General features: G+C 37.1%; 1 protein-coding gene across 1 annotated transcript in view; it reads left to right on the forward strand.

Annotated features, from left to right (window-relative positions):
- The first annotated feature begins 6576 nt into the window (after positions 1–6576).
- LOC139714050 (exportin-4-like) overlaps positions 6577–20857 on the forward strand; it is a 113645-nt gene continuing 99364 nt past the window's right edge. Inside the window, exons 1-7 of the mRNA XM_071625778.1 lie at positions 6577–6689; positions 9944–10049; positions 10930–11071; positions 11898–12039; positions 13488–13604; positions 17112–17268; positions 20408–20520. Coding sequence (XP_071481879.1) covers positions 6642–6689; positions 9944–10049; positions 10930–11071; positions 11898–12039; positions 13488–13604; positions 17112–17268; positions 20408–20520 — 825 coding nt within the window. The 5' untranslated portion in view covers positions 6577–6641. The remainder of the gene's footprint in view (positions 6690–9943; positions 10050–10929; positions 11072–11897; positions 12040–13487; positions 13605–17111; positions 17269–20407; positions 20521–20857) is intronic.

Raw genomic sequence — 20857 nt, forward strand, 5'->3', positions numbered from 1 at the left:
GTACGACGTGGTAGCGACACCTGTCTATTGGAATTTGATGTTAGTAATAAGTACTGAACGTAAGTCTTAGGGTGCGTTTATCAACTCTTTTTCTCGGCTGAAACAGGTTTTCCAAATAGCTTTCAAGGAATTTTTTCGAGTTGATAAACGCAAAGCTGTTTTGAAAGCCCTTTCGGAAAGCCTTTTCGAAAGCCACAAATTTGTGACTTTCCAAACAGGCTTCCTAAACAGGTTTTCAGAAACCTGTTCGTAAGAGCCTTTTGAAGTTGATAAACGCAAAGCTGTTTTGAAACGGCTTTGTAGTATTGTACTGCAGTTACGAACAATGCACGCCTTATGACCTCTTCTCCTCGGTTGAATTGCGCAATGCAGCTGTGCAGTGACAGGCCAGTTATCGTGTTCGCGAAGAGTTGATAAACGCAACTATTTTGGGAGCCGTTTCTAACTAAAGGGCTTTGGAAACGGCTTTTGAAAGCCGTTGAAAGCCGTTTAAACAGGGGAAAGTTGATAAACGCAGCCATAGAGAGTAGTAATGCCTTTCAGCATGTTCAGTCAGTCTATTGCTTGTGACAGAGAATATGATTATGCCACAACCCTTTTCACTTGGATGATCGCGTGTTCTATTGTTCTGGACCTGTTACAAAAATGATATTCTCTGTCAAAAAGAGTAAATTTGGATTATTTTCGAATACCTTCCCGCAAGTTAGTGATGCCGTGGTCCTTTGACAGAGGCGCCTTATCCTAGATACCCATGGACAACTATGTGATTACCTACATACATGCAAGTGATCATGTGACCATACTAATTTCCGTCCCATTTCACCCGAACATTCACATTGTTGCTGTTTATATTTTTGATCCAATCAGTACAAATTGTCTTCTAAAATATTCAAATTTATCCTAGCTTTCGCAAGATGTATTATGGGTCTTTATGTCAAATTTTGAAGCCTACTCCAGTATTTGAGAATTCTCCTTTATAGGCGTTGATGATGCAGCAGCAACTAGCATGACTAGTGTGGCTTAGATAGATTATTGATGTGCAGGTAAGGAGAAGTGAAAAGACGTGAATCGGCACGTTGCTCACACACATGTTACACAGTTTTAGTCAGACCCTGTCTGTACCTATAAATCATTACCAAAAAAAAAAAAGAAGAGAAGTTTAGTCAATGGCACGAGGACTATTACGTGAAACCGTCATAGATGTGATTGGCAAAAGTTTTAAAAGAAGACAATTCTTTTCTTTCATCTTTAGAGCATTTAATGAAATCATCACTTTAGGCTTGATTGATAAAACAATTACATATTATTCAGTCTTTATTCGGACCGATAGGATTGTCATTGTAAAAGCATATCACTTAGTGAAGACTAGCTGCATCGTGTATGAAAAGAATAACAAACAAATACCGAAATGAATACAATTCCCTAACACTCCTTTCTTTCCTTTTCGTACACAAACAGGCACTCATCAGTGCTCATAGACGTCTCAATATGGCCTATATCCATTACACGTGTATACGAAACGTAGATTTATGAGCCGTGGAATAATTGTATTTTAATCATCATACACCGGGACTGCAATCAGTACATATGAATTATTCTAATAATATGTGTTCTCAATCTGCGTAATAGTTCGTTGCTGTGGATACTTCATCACTGATAATTAGAACGCACGGTAATAGAACTCTCTACTCTCATTGAATCTGAACAGCGCATGCATTATAATATAACTGATTCAGCAACTAAAAAAAAAAAAACTATTCCTTTTTATGATTTAGCAACTTAATTAAGAATTTGACCCCCCCCCCCCCCATTAAGGAAGGGGAAAAAAAAAGAAAAAGAAAGAGAGAGAGATAGTGAAACAGCCTGCAATGTGAAATTGTTGATGGCATGTCCATGACCTCCATTGGCATTATTACGGGTCATGGGGAGTATAGATAAAGGTGATAAACAATGCTCTTGTGGCTTCACAATCATTGTATATACTCATTGTTTATACACAAAGAAAACAATAACAATAACAACAAAGACAACAGCTTCCGAGATCGAATAGCCATGGCCTGCAATATCCTGTAAATGAACTATTACACCGCATATGTAAAAAAAAAGAATACAACGGGACCCTCCACAACGATAACTTGAAAACAGTGAATCAATCAAAATACAATTACAGTGTATGAAACTATAACTTATTACCCACATCTTCCAGAAAACCCGATCCGATCTGCTTCATTGGTTAAACAGAAATGAGGATCTTTGAAGAGCATGCATGTCAAGTTGTGTCAATTGTGTTCACACATAATTATGCAGTATACCGGCAGTATACCGAGAGCATCCAAGTGCTAAACTTGGAAAAAAACAACAACACCCAGACCCTTGATATGATTTACAACGATCCAAATTTCTCTGTGACCACTTTACTAAAGTGAATGGGGTTTGCAGCAGAATATAGGTAAGATGAAATATTTTTAGACCCTGAAATAGCAATCAGACAATTAAATCATATTGAAAGCATTTTCAATATTTCAGCTTTTAATCATATCGCATTCTGTATTAATGTTTGTTTCAATCCAATTACAGATGATTATAAATGAATACACATTTGAAATTATTTACATTATGATATTATTTGCTTTGGGATCATTTTTAATAAGCCTACTTTGTGCTTCTCATGATTCCACTACTATCATTATTATTTGATACCATGCATTCTTGTTTGTTTGTTTGTTTGTTTTTTAATCTAAATTTTGTAAGCCAGTTATGAAAGTGGAAATAAATGAAATGAAATGAAATGAGATGAAATGAAAGTTATGAATGCGGAAATCCGATTGTATCTTTTTGTTTTTGTTTTTGTTTTTGTTTGTTTGTTTGTTTTTTTTGGGGGGGGGACATACTGTATTGAAGTCTAGTATGGAGCTATCACACACTCATATATAGGGAACAGGTGACTATATAACTGGACATACATGCAGTTAAACAAAACAAAAACAAAAACAAACCGAACAGACCGGATCTCCTCTGTTGATAGGCCTCGGAAGCGACGACGTGATTGCGTCCTCGAAACAATCGGCTCGAATGTTATTCCACGATTGTTTTCACAGTCCTGTATCACAACACATATTAAGATTATCGTGCTTATTATGTCGACGAGAAGTAATAGCGAGAGAGTGAGAGAGAGAGAGAGAGAGAGAGAGAGAGAGAGAAACAGACTGAGGGTGAATGAGACAAGGGTGATTCATGCATGTCAGTGTAATTCAGTTCATCATTACATCATCATATCCTAAAAATTCCTATCAAAAATGATTATGAATATACAAAACTAAAACATCTTTAAATCATTAGTAGAATGTATAATAGGGATTCTAGAATAATATACTTATAGAATCACAGAAAGGGAGTACTTGTAAAGAATATAATATATACATATATATATATATTATATATATATATATATATATATATTATATCTATATATATCTATATATATATATATATATTACATATATATGTGTGTGTGTGTGAGTGTGTGTGTGTGTGTGGGTGTTTACATGTAATATGTATATTGTAGGCCGTATGTTATCTACATGTTTCATTCATGGCTTATCTTACTTCCAAGTAACGATCAAAATTTAAACATGTAAAAGCTCCTACAATGTATAGCGTCATGAAATTTAATTTCAATTCATTTAAGTTTCCCGAAACTTACATTTGCAACAAACACCCAGAGATCTATGAATAGAAACAAAATTGAAAATTAAGTATTTATTGACAGACTTAGAATGATATTTCATGATATACCGAATGGATTTAAATCAATCTATGGTACGGTGCGTCATATTCATATGGGATGATTAAGATTATGTGCGGGGGAACCTATAAAGAAAAGAGCATGCTAATAGTGCGGGTAGGTCCCCCCCCCCCCCCCCAAAAAAAAAAAAAAAAAAAAAAAAGTCAAGCAGAAAATAATTTAAGTGCCTGCAGCAGCGAGAGAAAAGGAAATATGAAAAAAATAAAAATAAAAATGAGACCATCGTGTGGGCCTATTCAACAACCGTGCTGAGGAGTCTAAATCAATGATCAATGTTGTTTATTTTAAATCATTTATTGATTTGTGTTGTCACCATTCAAGCAGAGAAGTGCGGAATGAGAGTTTACTCTTGCTGTTCATAGCCTGATATAACGTGGACCGTGTTCGTTGCATTTCAGTACTTACAGAGTTCCAAAGTTTATATGGCCATTACACATAACAGTATTTTGTAATATTCGCAGTCTATTTTTTGATAGGTATATACATAGTGTTCTCTGTCTAGATGAATGTTTATGTATTTCTTAATTTTTCTTAAGTAAAGGACTCCAAAACCCCTAAGTTCAATATCATCTATTCTCAAAACATTACGTTCTAAGAAAATGGAGAAGTTTATGGCGCACATGAATTCCTGCCATAAATCCATCTTACAACTCTCTTTTGTGTTATCAATATTACATCATATTATAATCTTAGAGCAAGTTCTATTTCTCCACTTGTATAGAACAAAAATCAGTATGACAATATCAAACATATGAAACTCATGGACATACACAGTGCATAATAATGTAAATAATACATATGTTTCATGACGACAAATCTTTAAGTATACAGGTGGAGGAGACCGTTTGTCAATAAGAAAATCGCTTGACGGACAACGGCCTCTAAGCATTACGGCTTGGAACAATTCTACTTTTTTTTTTAACCGAAAGAACAGAACACATGCACATATATAGAATAAAAAACTTTTAATTATTTAGAATTTCGTTTAACAAGAAAGGATAACACAAGATGGAATAATACAAAAGGACAAAAAAAAAGAGAAGAGAATAAGGACCGAGGGTACCCGAATAGGAAAAATACAGAGAAGAGAAGAGCTAGACTAGAAGATGGATGAGCTTGGATGACCTTCCCCACGGAATGATAAAAGCATAGTTGAATGTAACATTACAAGAAGCGGGTCGCTTGAAAAAAAAAATGTTTTAACTTATAAATAACCACTTAAAATCAGTTTATTCAAATAAATGAGATAGGTGATAAAACGATGTCAATCAATACATCAAAAGTTCTCAAAATTTCGTGAAATGTACACAATTAACGGATATTTACAATTTGACAAGAAAGGTTGTCTAAAAAAATACTGAGTAACATATCATGAGATGATTTTTATTCTGTTGAAAATCTAAAGATAAAATATTTGCTTGAATCCATCTATTCAAAAGAAGAAGAAGATATCAAAAAGTACCTAGGCCTATTTTGAGATCTCGGAGAGGAAACGAAACAGTAAAAACAGTATCTGTCATCGGCGAATGAAATAAAAGTCAGATGTTTGAATGAAGCATTGGTGAACACCATATGAAATGTTTTAAAGAGAAGACTCGCAATATTCAAGTATTATTCAAATATAGGCCGAGTTATTGCTGCCTGCCACTGACAAATTAGGCCTACTTCGTGAACCACCATGTTGAACCCACAAATGTAAAATCGCCTCATGGGAAACTACAATAAGAAAATAAAAGTTTGTCGACAATGCTGCCCTACTTTGTCAAAAGGAAGCAAGTGACATTTTTATGGATATTGACTTTTTTATTGATTTGGCATTTTTGAGGCATGCTCTATTTAAATGAAAAATCCAAAAGTTACAATTTTGACCCATTTCTGAGATATTCGGGTGGCAAAAGGAAGCAAGTGCACAAAATTGCATGAAAAATTGGCAAAAGGAAGCAAGTTACAACCTCGTGATATGATTGCCACTTGCTTCCCTTTGCCAAATCATTTGTATTTACACACAATCTAAAATACTTTGGCAAAAGGGAGCAAGTAACATCCTTATGATATGATTGTCACTTGCTTACTTTTGCCATTTTTTTTATGTTTGCTACCAATCTATAATACTTTGGCAAAAGGACATAAGTAACATTCTCATGATATGATTGTCATTTGCTTCCTTTTGCCAGATTTTTCAAGTTTGCTAAAAATCTGAAATACTTTGGCAAAAGGAAGCAAGTTACAACAGTACGGCTCAGATTATGATTGTCACTTGCTTCCTTTTGCCAATTTTTTATGTTTGCTACAAATCTATGATACTTTGGCCAAAGGGAGCAAGTTACATGATAATGAGTTTCTATGGGAATATCAAAATTCTTCGAGTTGTCGTAAATGCATCACCATATGACTTGCACGAATACCGACATTATTTCTCATCACAAAATTTTCATGTTGAAGGGCCTATCTTACCCAAAAACATATTTTCTTCATTTGTAACATTTGTACTCGATGTCACTTGCTTCCTTTTGCCAAAGTAAGGCAGAATGATACAACTAACATACAAACATTCTAACTTGCTAACTTACACACGTATTCATTCATGCATAAACATGAAATACAATTGATTTTTGTGTGGTTTTTTTTATTTTTTATTCATTTATTTTTTCCTCTGCCGATACTATAGTCTAGGTGTGTGTGTTTACAGCTCACACTGGCTGGGCCGTGTAGTCAAGTAGCAGTAAAATCTCTACCGGAAGTACATAGTTGATTGCAAAGGTCATGCATACGTGAATGCTTTCGCTGCAGAGAATTTACGTCAACCGGAGACAGAAATCATCCCACGGTGTGAAGTATGGGGGACTTTTTGAGACAGCTTGAAGAGGCCTCCAATATCATCATGGTATGATCTAGTCCAAGGCTTTTCTGCCAATTGTATCGTCCTAATATCTCAACAAATGAAGTTTGTTCGATGTGGTAGATGTGCTATCGGCCGTGAATGAACGTGCGCGAATTGCGTGTTCTAGCGCGCCTGTTTACGGTCACTATTTGTACTGTAGCTGTATTGTCATTCATTGGGCCTGCATGCATTCATTCCGTGTGCGGTGCTACTCACACTCGGTCTATTCGATGTTCTATCCTGTAGAGTTCTAACGTTATAAAGATTCTGACCAATGTCTGGCATGTGCTTGTCCGGAATATTAAAATGGGCAGCCATTTTATGATGAAAAATTTGTTGATCTTGTAACGTGAGTTGCCCAGGCCAGGGAAGATAAGAAGAAGAAGATAAACTTGAGTCTGACTTTAGATCAAAAGATATAAATCTCATTCCCTCTTTTTTCAGGCCCGCCGTCTTGGCGATGAACGGAATGGGTCATTATAACGTTACAGTGCGTATCACACAAAAAAAAAAAAAAAGGAAAAAGAAAAAAGAAAGAAAGAAAGAAAGAAAGAAAGAAAAAAGAGTGAATTTAAACCAGCGTTGATTGTGAGGAAAGAAGAGTCATTCTGTTCTTTTCATTGGTATGAATGATGGGGGGTTGGGTTTCTGGACACTTAAGTTCCTTTGCCTCAAAGACTTGATAGACTCCTCATATACTAGACAACATACTCTGAAAACTGCGTGAGAATTAACCTGCTAAATCGTTGGATTTCCCCTTCAAAGTGACTCCATGTACGCGTCCGGTCCCACAACGCTTGGTCATACATGAACGTGTACCTGATTTAATTAAACTAATGTTGACAATCATCATGCATGACTGAGCTGAGAACATCCTCATGAGTTTGGAGTTTTAAAAATGGCAATGACAAAGTCAAAGTGAACTTTTTCCAAGTTTGAGTGTCATCACAAAGGAATAATGAATGTCTCACTTGAATGGTTGAGATCGTCAATGAAAGTGGCCAAATAAAATGACCAGCCTTTATGAATGCAGGTTTGTGTTAAGGCCAATAAGGGTTTCTTAAACATTTTATGGTCCATACAATTGCCTGTAAAATGGCCACCTGTACGATAACTTGTTTACCCCCACAAAGGCCAACCCACAAAGTCTGTTTTTCTCTGTTCACTCACAGAAACAAACCATGCCTTGAATATGAAGAGAGAGGATGGGTTAGCCTTTGTGGGAGTGACCAAGTTTAATGTTTACAACATACAGCTGTACATGGCCATTGCATGTTCAAGGTTATGGACCAAACCCTAAACACAAATCAACAGTCATGCAGGCTGGCCTGTTAATTTGTCCACTTTCATCGACAGATCTCATCCATTCAATGAGACATTCATTTTTCCTTGGAAAGAAGTGAAAATTTTCGGAACTGTCTTTAAAGTTCATGTGCTCAGTCATGCATGTACCACTACCAGTCAGCCTCTGAAGCATGCAGTCATTGTGATGTACATTGTAGTGTGTGTATTGTTGCGTCACGATCACTAGCTGTCAGACAGAGCGCTCTTTCTTCTTTCTTGCGCAAGTGCACCAGTGACCCAAACTTTGAGAATGTAAAGATCAAGAAGTTTGGCTGCCAGTATGGACAGATGAACGAACATCGCGAAGACTTTGCGATCTTAGAAGTTAAACTTCGCGATCTTTTGCCAGTGTGTCTGCAGCTAATTACACATTATCCCCATTTCCTTTTTATCGCACATCAATATGACTCTAGTGATAGAAAATCACTACAGCTGTAAACAATTGATCAGCATTGGAAATATGATACCTTACTAACATCACAGGACAAGTTCAGTATGTACAGTAGACAGCCAACCATGAAGATTCCCATTATTTTCCCGTAATGAGTCAAGTTTTATAAACACACGTTAGGGAAGGGAGTCATTAGTCCAATGACTATATATCCTCAACTGTAGTGTAGCCCGACTTCTTCTCAGCTACACAAATGTGTTTGGTAATGTTTCATCAGCTGTATCACTATCAGGAATGGTGGTATTCCGTTCATGCTTTGACCTGATGTTATACCTGAAGTATTCCATGCTGCATTTATACACAAATGTACAGTAGGCAGTCAAGCTTAAAACATAGGCAGCAACCACCTGCTATGCGTATTGTGTGCTATCTGGGTGGTGAAATGGCTCAGTCTGTAGCACTTCTGCTGTGGCAGTTAAACGAATTCGTGTCCGAGTCTCACTGAGTTGATTTTGTGTGTACTCACGAATGCCATTCCCTCTTGCTGTAGTATCAGGCAAAATTACTTTTTTCCTAGGATCTTTAGGACATTAAATGATGATAATAATAATAATGATCATGAATGCTTGTAATACACCAACATCCATTATGAATAGATATTGTGCAGAGAAAAGTAGGCAGTAAATACCTGTAAAGAGAGATATGAAAAAAGGGATCATAAAGAAAATATTTACAAAACTGCATGTCTGCAATTTGAATAAACACATTTAGAGTGCAATCTTGAAGTGACTGTTTAGGAGAAGATAGATTACAAATATCTTGTGGGAGCTTAAATTCCTTCGGAATAGACCTCGATTACCCCAAGAATTATGAGTTTGTAGCACAGCAAGTAGAGATGAGCTTGAAGGCCTAAGATTCCTAGAAGGATTGTTGGAGATTTATCAATTTACAGTGTACATTTGTAACAAGGGGCGGTTCCATGTATTGAATGAAAGACAAATGGCAACAACTTAAACATGATATGATACTGAACAGGCAACAATGCTGAGGGAGTGAAGTGAAGGTGTTATCAAATGAGTTTTCTCTTTGGTGACAGTGAAAGCAAATAGCAGCAACCTAAACATCATACATTTGTATGGTATTGAACAGGCAGCCAGTGTTGAGAGATAGGTGAAGGTGAAGATGTTATGGGTTTTCTCATGGGTGAGGATGAAATACTTTTTTGTTTTGCAAGTGTTATTTTTATTGTTATTATTAGAATGTATTATTGTTATTATTATTATTATTATTATCATATGTTATTACTATTGTTATTTTTTATTATTATATTATTTTCATTTCAATCATTATATATGCATGTATTTTTTCTTTTTGTTTATTCATTTTTTCATGCATTTATTAATGTATCTTGTAATCTAAATATTCTTGTTGCATTGACATGTATTCATTCTTTCATTAATTTGTCCATACAATGTACATCCATTCATTCATGCATCAATGCATTCCTGTTTATCATTGCCAGGCCCCTCCCCACACAGTGAACCAGGAACAGCGACAAGCTGCAGAGCATACCATCCTAGCCTTCAGACGAGCCTCCAACCCATTGCAGGCATGCCAGTTCATCCTCGGTATGTACAGCAAGTTAACCCGTTCTGTACTGAATTCTGAAATGCCCATAGACTTAATACGCAGGCCACCAGGTTACCGTACACAACGGGGTAACAGTCCTTCACAAACACTGTTTACATGAACATTAAACAATAGATATAAAGCAACCAACAACAAAAACAAATAAAACTTCAAATCTTATGAAAATATACCTATACTCAGTAGGTCCACAGAGTCTTCAAAAGGAGGAGGTAGGAATTTATTAGGAATTATTTATAATGCAGACCCAAAGAACAATGCCGGTAGATCATAAAAAACAAACAAATACCAAAACCATGGGTTTAAGTGTACTAGCAAGGCTACTGTTTGCTTCCTACACTGTAGTGTGTGTTTGAATATGAACAGCCATCACTTGATGAGTGAAATAGAACTTGTTAAAATGCACATGGAAGATTTATTAGTGTAGCTGTCTGTTGTGTGTGAAATTTTGTAGGTAGGCTTGTGGCTGCATATTTATACATCTGTACCGAGATGAAAACTTACTGTTTTGCGTCATTGTTTCATGAGATTAATTGTGCGTGTACAAATTGACTCTATGCCGTAGGGGCGAGGTCAGTCATGTTCTAAGGCGTATTTTGAGACTGAGCAAGCTAATGACAACAACAAGAACAACAACAACAGCAACAACAGCAACAACAACAATAGCAACAAACAAGAGTGAATGGTCCCATCCTCAGTGCGAGATTGTTTTGGTTCTTTCTTTTATTGCTAAGTTTGAAGTGTATGTGTATAATTTGATTGATGAACAGTGTTGTCATGATCACCCGATATCACTTTATGTAATAGATTCATGTATGCTTCTCTCATCTTGTCTCATTCCTGTGCCTTTATCCTGTTTAGAACACAGCAATGTAGACTACATCCTATTTCAGGCAGCATCTACCGTGAAGGAAGCAGTGATCAGGGACTGGGCACTGCTTGACCACTCGCAGGTGGACAGTGTCCGGAGTTTTCTGCTGAAGTTTGTCACTCACAAACCAGGGTAAGCATTTACAGAGTCATTTGTATTTGATTTTCATGCATAATGATTATTAGCATTTGTAGTTTGTGATTTTTTGTATTTTTTTTTTCTTTAGTGAAATGTCTTTTAATATGCACATGTAATATGATGTAACTACACTCATGACTCAGGCATTGTATGATATGCATTGTAACAGTCATTGGAACTTAATGTAACACAAACCATTTATTTTTACATTGTTGATGTTACATGTATATGAATTGAGGGCATTAGTATCTGACTGACTTCTAACAGTTACCTCCTGTCTTGGTTTAAGAAGAAGATATGTTTGTGAAAGACTTATTTCTAAAAATATGTCTTTTTTAATCGTAAAGTGAAGAACCTCTTGATATCTGTCCAGCTTATAGGGCAGTGGCGACTCAAACTCGCTACTACTGAGCATGATTTGTAGTTGGTGTGGAGTGTACAAATGTAAGTGCCACTGACTGTTGATTGAAAGTTCCTTTTTACACATATGTTTTGAGCAACTGCCAATGTACATTGCTTCATATTTCACCCTTGTGGAAATATATGAGTCAAGGGCATTGGTATTTCACTGATTTCTGACAATTAGGCCTACCTCCTTTTGGCTAAAAGAGAAACCATGTCTGTGGAAGATGTATTTCTAAAAATCTGTTTGTCTTTTTTCTTTTTCTTTAGTCAAAAGTGAAGCTGTTAACATTCTACCTCATTTCTCAATGTTGACTTTAAGTACTTATTACAATTTGCCACTGGCATGGAGTAAACTGGCGCCAGGACTATTGTTGAAAGTCGTTTGTTTTATTACACGCATGTGTGTTTTGAGCAGACTGCCAAGTTATGTGCGAGAACAGATCCTGCAAGCTGTGGCCGTCATCTTCAAACGAGGGACGGTGGAGAGCAAAGAGGCGGGGAGGGAGGGACTCTTCTCCGATATATCACAACTCATCGCCAGCGGCGACCCCACCATGGTAAGTCTTGCCCTTGTCTCACACCCCATACCCCTCTCCCCATTTTTCTGTCGGAAGATCCTGGCGTGGTACTGTTGCGTCAGTTGAAAGAGCAGTAGAATGCTGACACACATGTGGCCTGCAATGGTTATCGTCTCGTAGCATAATACTGTCTATGATTGTTTGTCTCATTTCCATCTGAGAAGATGGCTGGATAGCCCATATTCAGCTGCAATAGCTGGTCTTCCGTGGGGTCCAGTTGGATGTACAAAGTGTAAGGCAGGACCTCCTCACCGGGGTAAATACCCTGCTCTTTGTGATGAATAGATGGAGCTGTTTTCAAGAGAAAAAGAGAAAGAGAGTTTTCTCTTGAAAACAGCAAGAACATGCTTGCCGAAACGTCAGGAGTGAGTGCGCCCTTTTTAGGGCCACATACATAACCAAGAAAGAATGTCAAATGTGGTACACCATTAAGCCTTCTACCACCCACCCTTCTACCGCCATGGAAACCTTCAAAGATTTCACTGATCTTAGGGATGGTTGCTTTCTCATGAAACCTTTGCTTTTTGCCTGAAATTTCCTGCCACTCAAAAGGGCTTCAACATCATACAAAGCAGTGGGGCACTGTATAGTGCTTATCAAAAAACGAAAAAGAAAAAAAAAAGAAAGAAAGGTAATCCACCTTTTTGGAGGGCTACTATTTGATAATTGTCAGCTACAAGTGTATGGAGAGTGCAACTTTGATAGACCAGTTCGTAATTCCACTTTGTGCATGAGCAGAAAAAGGTCATTTGTACCAACAGGCACTTTGGTTTATCAATTCACTGAGATAAGCATCATTCTGTAATGTGATGATTATTCATGAGATCCTTATCTAAATAGTGCTTGCCAGCACATCCACCTGACAGCAACCCTGGTGTTTGGCAATAGAAAAAGAAAAAGGCTGTTATTGCATTCAATACAAAACAATGAATTAGATGCCTGCTAAAGTGTCAACTGACGGACTATTCTGGTCACCTGGTCTGAACACAAGTTCATACTTTGTTTGAACACGAATTCCATAAATTGTTATGTTGGGCAGCTTATGCATTATACCGCTTTGAAAACGAGTGATGTGCCCAACCAACTGATAAAAAATAAAGGTCATTTGTACCAAGGTGTACATGAGCTAATTACGAACTGGCTTATTGTGAGGAAAGAAGAACTCTTTATCTATCCATTGATATCTAATTATATGTTGACAAATGTCATGCGTGACTGAGCACATGAACTTTAAAGACAACAATGACAAATTGCACTTTTTCCAAGTTTGAGTGTTACAGTGTACATGAAGAAACACTGAATGTCTCACCAAGATCTGTCAATGAGAGTGGCCAAATGAATAGGCCAGCTTGCATGACTGCAGGTTTGTATTTCACCTTCCCAGACATTCACTCAATGCACATTGTTTGCCATCTTCCCGTGTCCAGCAAACTATAGCCTGCTCTATGCTGACTGCCCTGCTGAATGAATACTCGGGATCCACTCGCACAAGTGACATTGGTCTCAGCTGGGAATTCCATATACAATGCAAGCGCATATTTGAGGTAAGGCCGTATTTTCATGCATTCTTTTGGTGATGTTCTTCTTTTTGCACAATACAGTTGTTTGAGTGACTACAAGTCACATATTTACTGATTGTAACAGTTAAGCTCGGCAGCGAGGAAAAAGAAAAAGGAATCAAAAGAGGAAAAAAAATGAACACCTTAACAAGAAAAATTATAAACACAAAAAGATGGTATCCCTCTCTCCCACTCTCTATCTCTTTTAAGGAATAGTCTTTATTTTCAAAAGGAACTGCAGAAAGGCCTCAATTTAAAGAAGTACCCATAATCAATCAAGATTAAAAGAGAAGTAATGTTAACAGAGGGACTTCAAAAAACAGAAACAGATGCTGGCATACCTGTGTCATTGATAGCTTTGATTGTCAGACCTTCAAAAAAAAAAAAAAAACCCTCTGTACTCATTTACTTATTTATTACTATTGTTATTTTATTTTATTTTTATTTTTACTTATCTGTCATGGGCAGAAGTTGGTAAGGCTATGGTCTGACTGTGCTTCTTTTTATTGTATGCTGGAAAACAAAGAACAAACTGCACCCCTGGCTATACTTGTATGCTCTAAAGATTTAATACTATATGTAAAGTAGATGTAGGAGGACAAATTCAGTATTATGCAAGATTGTACTCTAAATATATAGATAAGCCCACTCATTGTTTGTAAGATCTATGGAGACTGATACTGGTGATCATAGACCTGTCCATAATTTAGATTATACTGCCTAGCCTGACTCTAAACCTTTATTTTTTTTATTTTTATCTATTAATTATTATTTTTTTTTTTGTGGGAAGGGGGAGGGGGCTGGCCAACTGAAAGATGACTCATTACTGATTGCTAGCTATACATGTAGTGCAAAGAATAGTGCACTGAAACATGGTTAGTATGGTTCTTTACCATGCACTGTGGCAAAGGGTTTTGAGACAGGCATTGGTCACAGATTTGCATACACTTGTACATTGTAGTTGACCATGATGCCTACATGGTACATTGTAAATGGTATATAATGTTAGGTTTTATAGCATGTATATTTGTGAAGTAAAAGCTTTAGAAGTGATCATACCGTGAAGCATAAATCACAAATGTATGAATCTCAGAACAGTTAATAGTGAAATACATGTATTATCAAAAGAGGCACGGATCAGCAAAGACCTTTGGTCAATTAGACGATAGTCATAGACATCTCTGCACAGCTGTAGCGACAATGTACCACCTGTGTCTAACAGCCGCCCACTTACAGTGCTGATTAACCCATTATGGTACGCAAACAACATCTGCCTGTACAAACCTGTTCTTCTGGGTCACTCATTCTTTCTCGGATGAACAGATACTACACTATAAAACAGGTTTTATTGTACCTTCAAGTTGTCCCAACGTGGCCTCTTGCACTGTCTCAGCCATGTCTGTGTTTTTAAGCTTGGGTTGCAATTCTTGTCATGTGATAAAAGGGAGAAAAGGCTCTTTTAGATTTGCATCTAATAAAACTAAATTGATAGTTTTGTATTTTCTCAGACCATTTTGCAGTGACTTTGACCTAGAAAATTTCACTACTTGAAAAGTTATATTACAGATCAGTGGCAGTACATTTTTTTTCTCAGCATTGTAAAGTACATGTATTTATGATAATCCTTTTCTTCATAACTGGAGTGAAGTTTCAAAACCATTTGCATACTGTTACTACTAATTTGCGGGTGTCTCACTACCACCCTGCTGGATAAACCCCAGCATATCCTTTAACTCTTTTCCAAGAATCTTGTTTTTTGTTTGTTTGTTTGTTTGTTTGTTTTTTTTTAGGGGGGAATGGAGAATTCTGTCATGTTACAAAGAACTTTTAGTATTTAAAGCTGTGAATATCGATTCACCTTTCCATACAAGTGCTCTCGATGTGAAATATGTATGCAAGTCAGCACATGTTTTCAACCCTCGCCTACACTTTCTGGCAAAATTCTTTGATGGATTTCTCCATGTACACTTGTACTTGCTCATGTGATGAGAGTAGTCTTCTTCAAAAGAGAATCCGCTGTTCACATGATGTCCGCTTAACTGCACAAATTCTACCCGGATCACACCCACAGTGGTATTACATACGGATTTCAAAATCTACTTGTGATGAATGATATACAGTCATGTATAATTCCCTATGTTCCTTCTATTAAAATGGTAATTCTGTATTATATTTGGACATGTGACATTTCCCATTTGGAACAGGAGCATTAGCATTCATCTTTTCAATCAGCAAAATGTGGTCATGGGGGAATTTGTTATATTTAATAGTTTTCTATTATCTCTTACCTCCCCCTTCCATCATTCTACCATGTCCTTCCTCCCAGAAGGCAAATTTAGCCAAATTACTCTCAGTTATTGGAGATAAAAAGAAAATCATTACAAAAAGCTAGTCAGTATTGTAGGCATGTAATAATATGTTGTGTACCTTTGTGTGTTGTGAAGAAAAGTCATTGTAATCAAATATTCATATACATGCCGAAATATCTGTATCTTTGTTATCTTCTTATATTGAAATTTGATAGATTTTAGAGTTTTAGGGGTTTAGGGGGAAGTATTTGGAGTTTTCACATTAAAATTCTGTTAGAAAAAAAAAATGTGTCATAGTCAGTCACGTTCTGTTGTCAGTCATGGAGCAGAGCTTGACACAGCTATTATGTAATATTTCCTGTCAATTTAGTCCTTGTTTTTATTTGGCCATGGAAGCCTTGACTTGACATCTGAAAGAACACCCCCACTTTTCCCAATTAGTCATACTAAGTAGATGAAATGATTACTCAAGATCTTTCGTTCTATTTTTGTCAGTCTTGGCAATTATAATGCCATTCCATCCATACTATTGTATATTTCCTGAGGCAGTGAAGAAATAATATAAAGTAAAAAAAGAAAAGAAAGAGAAGGGTACACTGTATGTGTTCGGTTATTTCTTGTCTAGGAAAAATCTCGCATATAAGTGATTTTATCTCATAATTGTCCACGCTTCCCCCAATTAGTCGTACCACAGTAGGTGGGGAAATGATAACTCAAGATCTTTCATCATATCTATTTTAGTCAGTCTTTAATAGCAATTATATGCCATTCCATCTACACTACAGTATACATGTACACGCATGTATGTTATGAGGCAGTGAAGAAATACAAAGTGAAAAAAAAAAAAAGGTACATGTACACTGTACGGCTACAGTTATTTCTTGTCTGTTAAAATTCTCACATGTAAGTGATTTTATCTCACAATTATTGTGTATCTACATTAATGAGTATTCTAAATGACTCTCACACAGAAAGATTCACCCACTGATATTAAGAATATAGAGGGTCATGTACATCTAAATTATATGGGAATATTACAGGGAAGGAGTTAATGAAATGCACTGATGGCAAGGGCAGTGCATAGAATGTGCAGTACACTCAGGTACCCAGCTCTGTTACACCGTCTTTCAGTTTGCTTTGATGCGCTTTGTTGATTGTGGATTTATTTTTTCTTGTTTTGCAGGCCCACGACTTGAAGAAGGTGTTCTTGTTCGCCCTACAGATCATGCAACAGCTCATGTCCACGGAGGGCCCCTTGAGCGGCGCCCGGGGCAGTGTCTTCAGCCGCTTTCTGAATATATGTGAACAGGTCCTCAGCTGGGAGTTCATGCTCATTAGACATATCCTTGCACTGTGTGAAAAAAAAAAAAAAAAGGAGAAAGAAATAGAAACAGAAGTGGCATTGTTTCTTTGATGTCAGTTTGCAATTCATAGACTGGAGATATTCATTCTTAGAAAACCATTAGTCAACAGATTTGGTATTTAAGGTAAGGTATTTAAGGTAAGGATATGGCTATGACTGTTTGAAAACTTTTTAGTGCTTCTAGAAAACAGTGTTCTGTTTTTATAGTCAATGCTGTCTCTTTTTTTGTGGGGGGGGGGGGGGGGAGGGAACAGGCTATATCTTGGTTATCTTTCAAAACCTTACAACTTCTTAGACCTCTAAGTCTTCTAAACCTTAGACTTCTAAGGCCGTACGTGTCTCATTGATTTTAGTTTTGTTTTCATTTATTTTCATTTTTTTTTTAACACACAGAAGAATTACTTGATAGAAATGTGAGCCATGCCTGTTTAGGAACACTCCAGCCCCCCCCCCCCCCCCCCCATTAAAGTATATCACAGAGCTTAATGTTATAATATCATACAAAACATCATTAAGACTCATAATTGGCTCTTGTGAAGCTTTATCCCACCACCTCCAGAGTACTGTCATCCACCTTCGGTTGACGTGTTGGGTGCACTTCCTCCATAATACCCCCATCCTACTAGGAAGATGACCATGGCAATCTGTGAAAAATTCACATAGCGTGACAGAATTGCCCTTGTTCAGCATTTTGTGTTTGTGGGGCAATTACCATAGGGCTTCTTTGTGATGGTCAACCTAGTTATGCTGAGGGAAATGGTGCTATAATGATCACGTTCTTGCCAATTTTTCCAGGTAGACGAAATGTGCTGCTTTTGCGATGAAAGTGATTGTATTGCGATATTCCAATGCTTATCAAGACCTCGCTACAACGTTGCTATGAGCGGAGCTCCTGCCACGATCTCAGTTGATTTGGGGTAAAAATTGGGGTCCATAATTGAATTTCTTCAGTCAGATGCCATTGTCAAACCGAAGTAGATGATGTGCATTTCATAGTTTCACTCATTTTATAATAGCATTATTCTCCAACACCAATCAGAACATGATATTAGGAGTGTGAAACTTATGTATACTATTACAAAACCATGATCCTTAGTGCTTCGGAAATGCTCAGGATACAATGGAGAAGATTTAAAGCAGACCTCCCAGCCATTCTCAATTCCAGTGTGCCAATTTTTCTTGACGCACTCCTATGGGAACTGCTCTTTCTTCTTTCCTACTTTTGAGCCAAAACATCCCTATTCTTCAGTCGGAAAGATTGGGACGTCTGCTGGAAGAGATCTAACCATGATATGTAGCGCTTTGTCAGTTTTTGAGGATCGTGGTGGAATTGCTGTCTAGTGAGATGGGGATATAAGAAGTGGGTTAACTAGACTGTGATGTGGCATGTTAGGATGCTCATGAGTTTTTGATGGAGACAGTCGAACTGCAATGTATTTTATTTTATGCTCCAGAGAGAGAAACAGACAAAGTATAGAAGTGATTGGCAATGATTTTTGAATAATGAGATCCCTGGTGGTTCATTAGTGAATGAGCTTTATAAAGCAAACAAAAGATGAGAAACGTCAAAGAAAGGGAAAACATTATTCTCTTGCAATAGCTACTAACTCTCCCTCTATTTTGTAGCATATTATAATTCTATCTTCTTTTTTTTTGTGAGGTAGGCTATTTCAGATATTCTCTCTGTCTTATTTTTCTCTCCCTGCAAATATCAGCCTTGAGTATAAGTGGTTCGTAATGCTCTAATTAGTCACCTTCTGCTGTGTAGTATTCAGTATCACACTGTAAGGAGACATCAACGTAGGAATGTCATTCTGGATAGAGACAAGGATATCAAAACGAGAGGCCATCCATAATTTTGACCTAATTGGACACGCACGAGGGAAAGTATAGCAGTTCGAATATCCTCAAGTCCTCTAATTTTTTTTGTCATCCCATGAGTAAATGTGGAAAACAGTCTCCATCATAGGGATGTATGTAATGTTGCCCATTTATAAATTTTCACATAACTTGGAAGGAAGGGGGAAAATGAGATAGTGTCATTTTATCGTGAAGGACCTGTTTAGCATAATTTGATTCTGGGGTGAAATGTCTGAGCTGCATGGCCATACTTGCGACCTGCCATTTTTGGTATTCTGTAAATATAAAGATTAAAAAGCAACAACAACTGAAAGATAGAATGAAAATACAAATACAACTACAACATACTTTAAACAAAGGGGATATTTATGCATGACAGGATTTACCATTCTCAACATTTTGTGCAGACAGGAGAAATAGACGGAACTTTTCAGCAAGCAGTTAAATATGTTTAATAGGGTGACAGTACTTACTTATACAGTGTGTAGGTCTCATGACAGTGGCAGGATATTACAAGATATTTCTGAAAACTTGCATATGCTGGTGTGTGTGTGTTTTTTTTTTTTTTTCATGGATCTTATCATCCACCATTGCACGAAATGTGAATAGTCAAGAGTGCCATGGTACAAGATTTTTCACAGGATGAAAGATAGAGGTGCCCTGTTCAACAAGGCAAAGCCGAGTTGAATAATGCGTCTCATCTTTCACCGAGTGTGAAATCTTGTTCGACCGCAACACTATTTGTTTTGTGCAACACCTCAGATGTCATTGGATGTGGCCCACTCCACTTGTGGAATTTAGTGCAGAAATGGCAACTATGTAACAATTTTCATGAAAGGCGAATGGATGGCACAGTACAGTCAGCCTTACACAAATGACAGCGATGTGTTGAAGTTGTTGACAGTAAAATGAGTGACTGAATGCCTAATTATAACCGATTTAAGTGTGCTACTTGGAAGCTACATTATTGTCTTGGTTATATGGTCCAGTCATTAATGCTATTGGCTAGGACTCGGAATAAGATGTGCTTTATGAATAAAAAAGATAATGAATTTAAAAAGAAGATTAAAAAAAGCAAACATAAACAAACAAACAAAAACAAAAACTTAAAACAAGAGCAGCAATAATTTTATTATGGATGGAAGTATTGCATACTATTAACGGATACCATTCAGAGAGTACTAATAATTAAAGCTATTTTTCTCCACACCTAACTTTACCATACAATGAAACTCCTTGACTAAATCCCTCCTTACCGGCGAGACGGAGAGTAGGATCCTTTCAGCCCGTGGACACGCCCCCTCTGAAGCCTGATTCCAAGTGGAGGGACCCGCTTCTGGAGCACGGCCTCCTTGACCTGTTCTTTAAGGTATCCTCAGCGCTTGTTGCACACAAGGAGGTGCATGTGTGTAATATTTCCTTGATGTACTGTACATACATTGCAAAGTACATGCCAGCATGTTACAAATGTATTGTTTTAACCCTTTGAGGACGAGTCCTGAGTATACTCGGGCAGGTGTCTATGGGAAATGCGTGTTGTAGCAAAATCAGTCCGTCCTCAACGGGTTAAGGTAGCTAACAAAATCTGTTTGGTCGTATTTTGTTTCAGATTGGGATCTTGTTAGCATCATGAAACAGGCCAGAGAAATGTGCAGTTTGAAGCACTTTTCTTTGTGACAAAGCTATTGCCTGTGCAAAGAGGGCTC

This window comes from Diadema antillarum, unplaced genomic scaffold, assembly GCF_040938485.1.
Source record: "Diadema antillarum isolate AM-2024a unplaced genomic scaffold, OU_Dant_1.0 seq00002148_RagTag, whole genome shotgun sequence".
Classification (NCBI taxonomy): Eukaryota; Metazoa; Echinodermata; class Echinoidea; order Diadematoida; family Diadematidae; genus Diadema; species Diadema antillarum.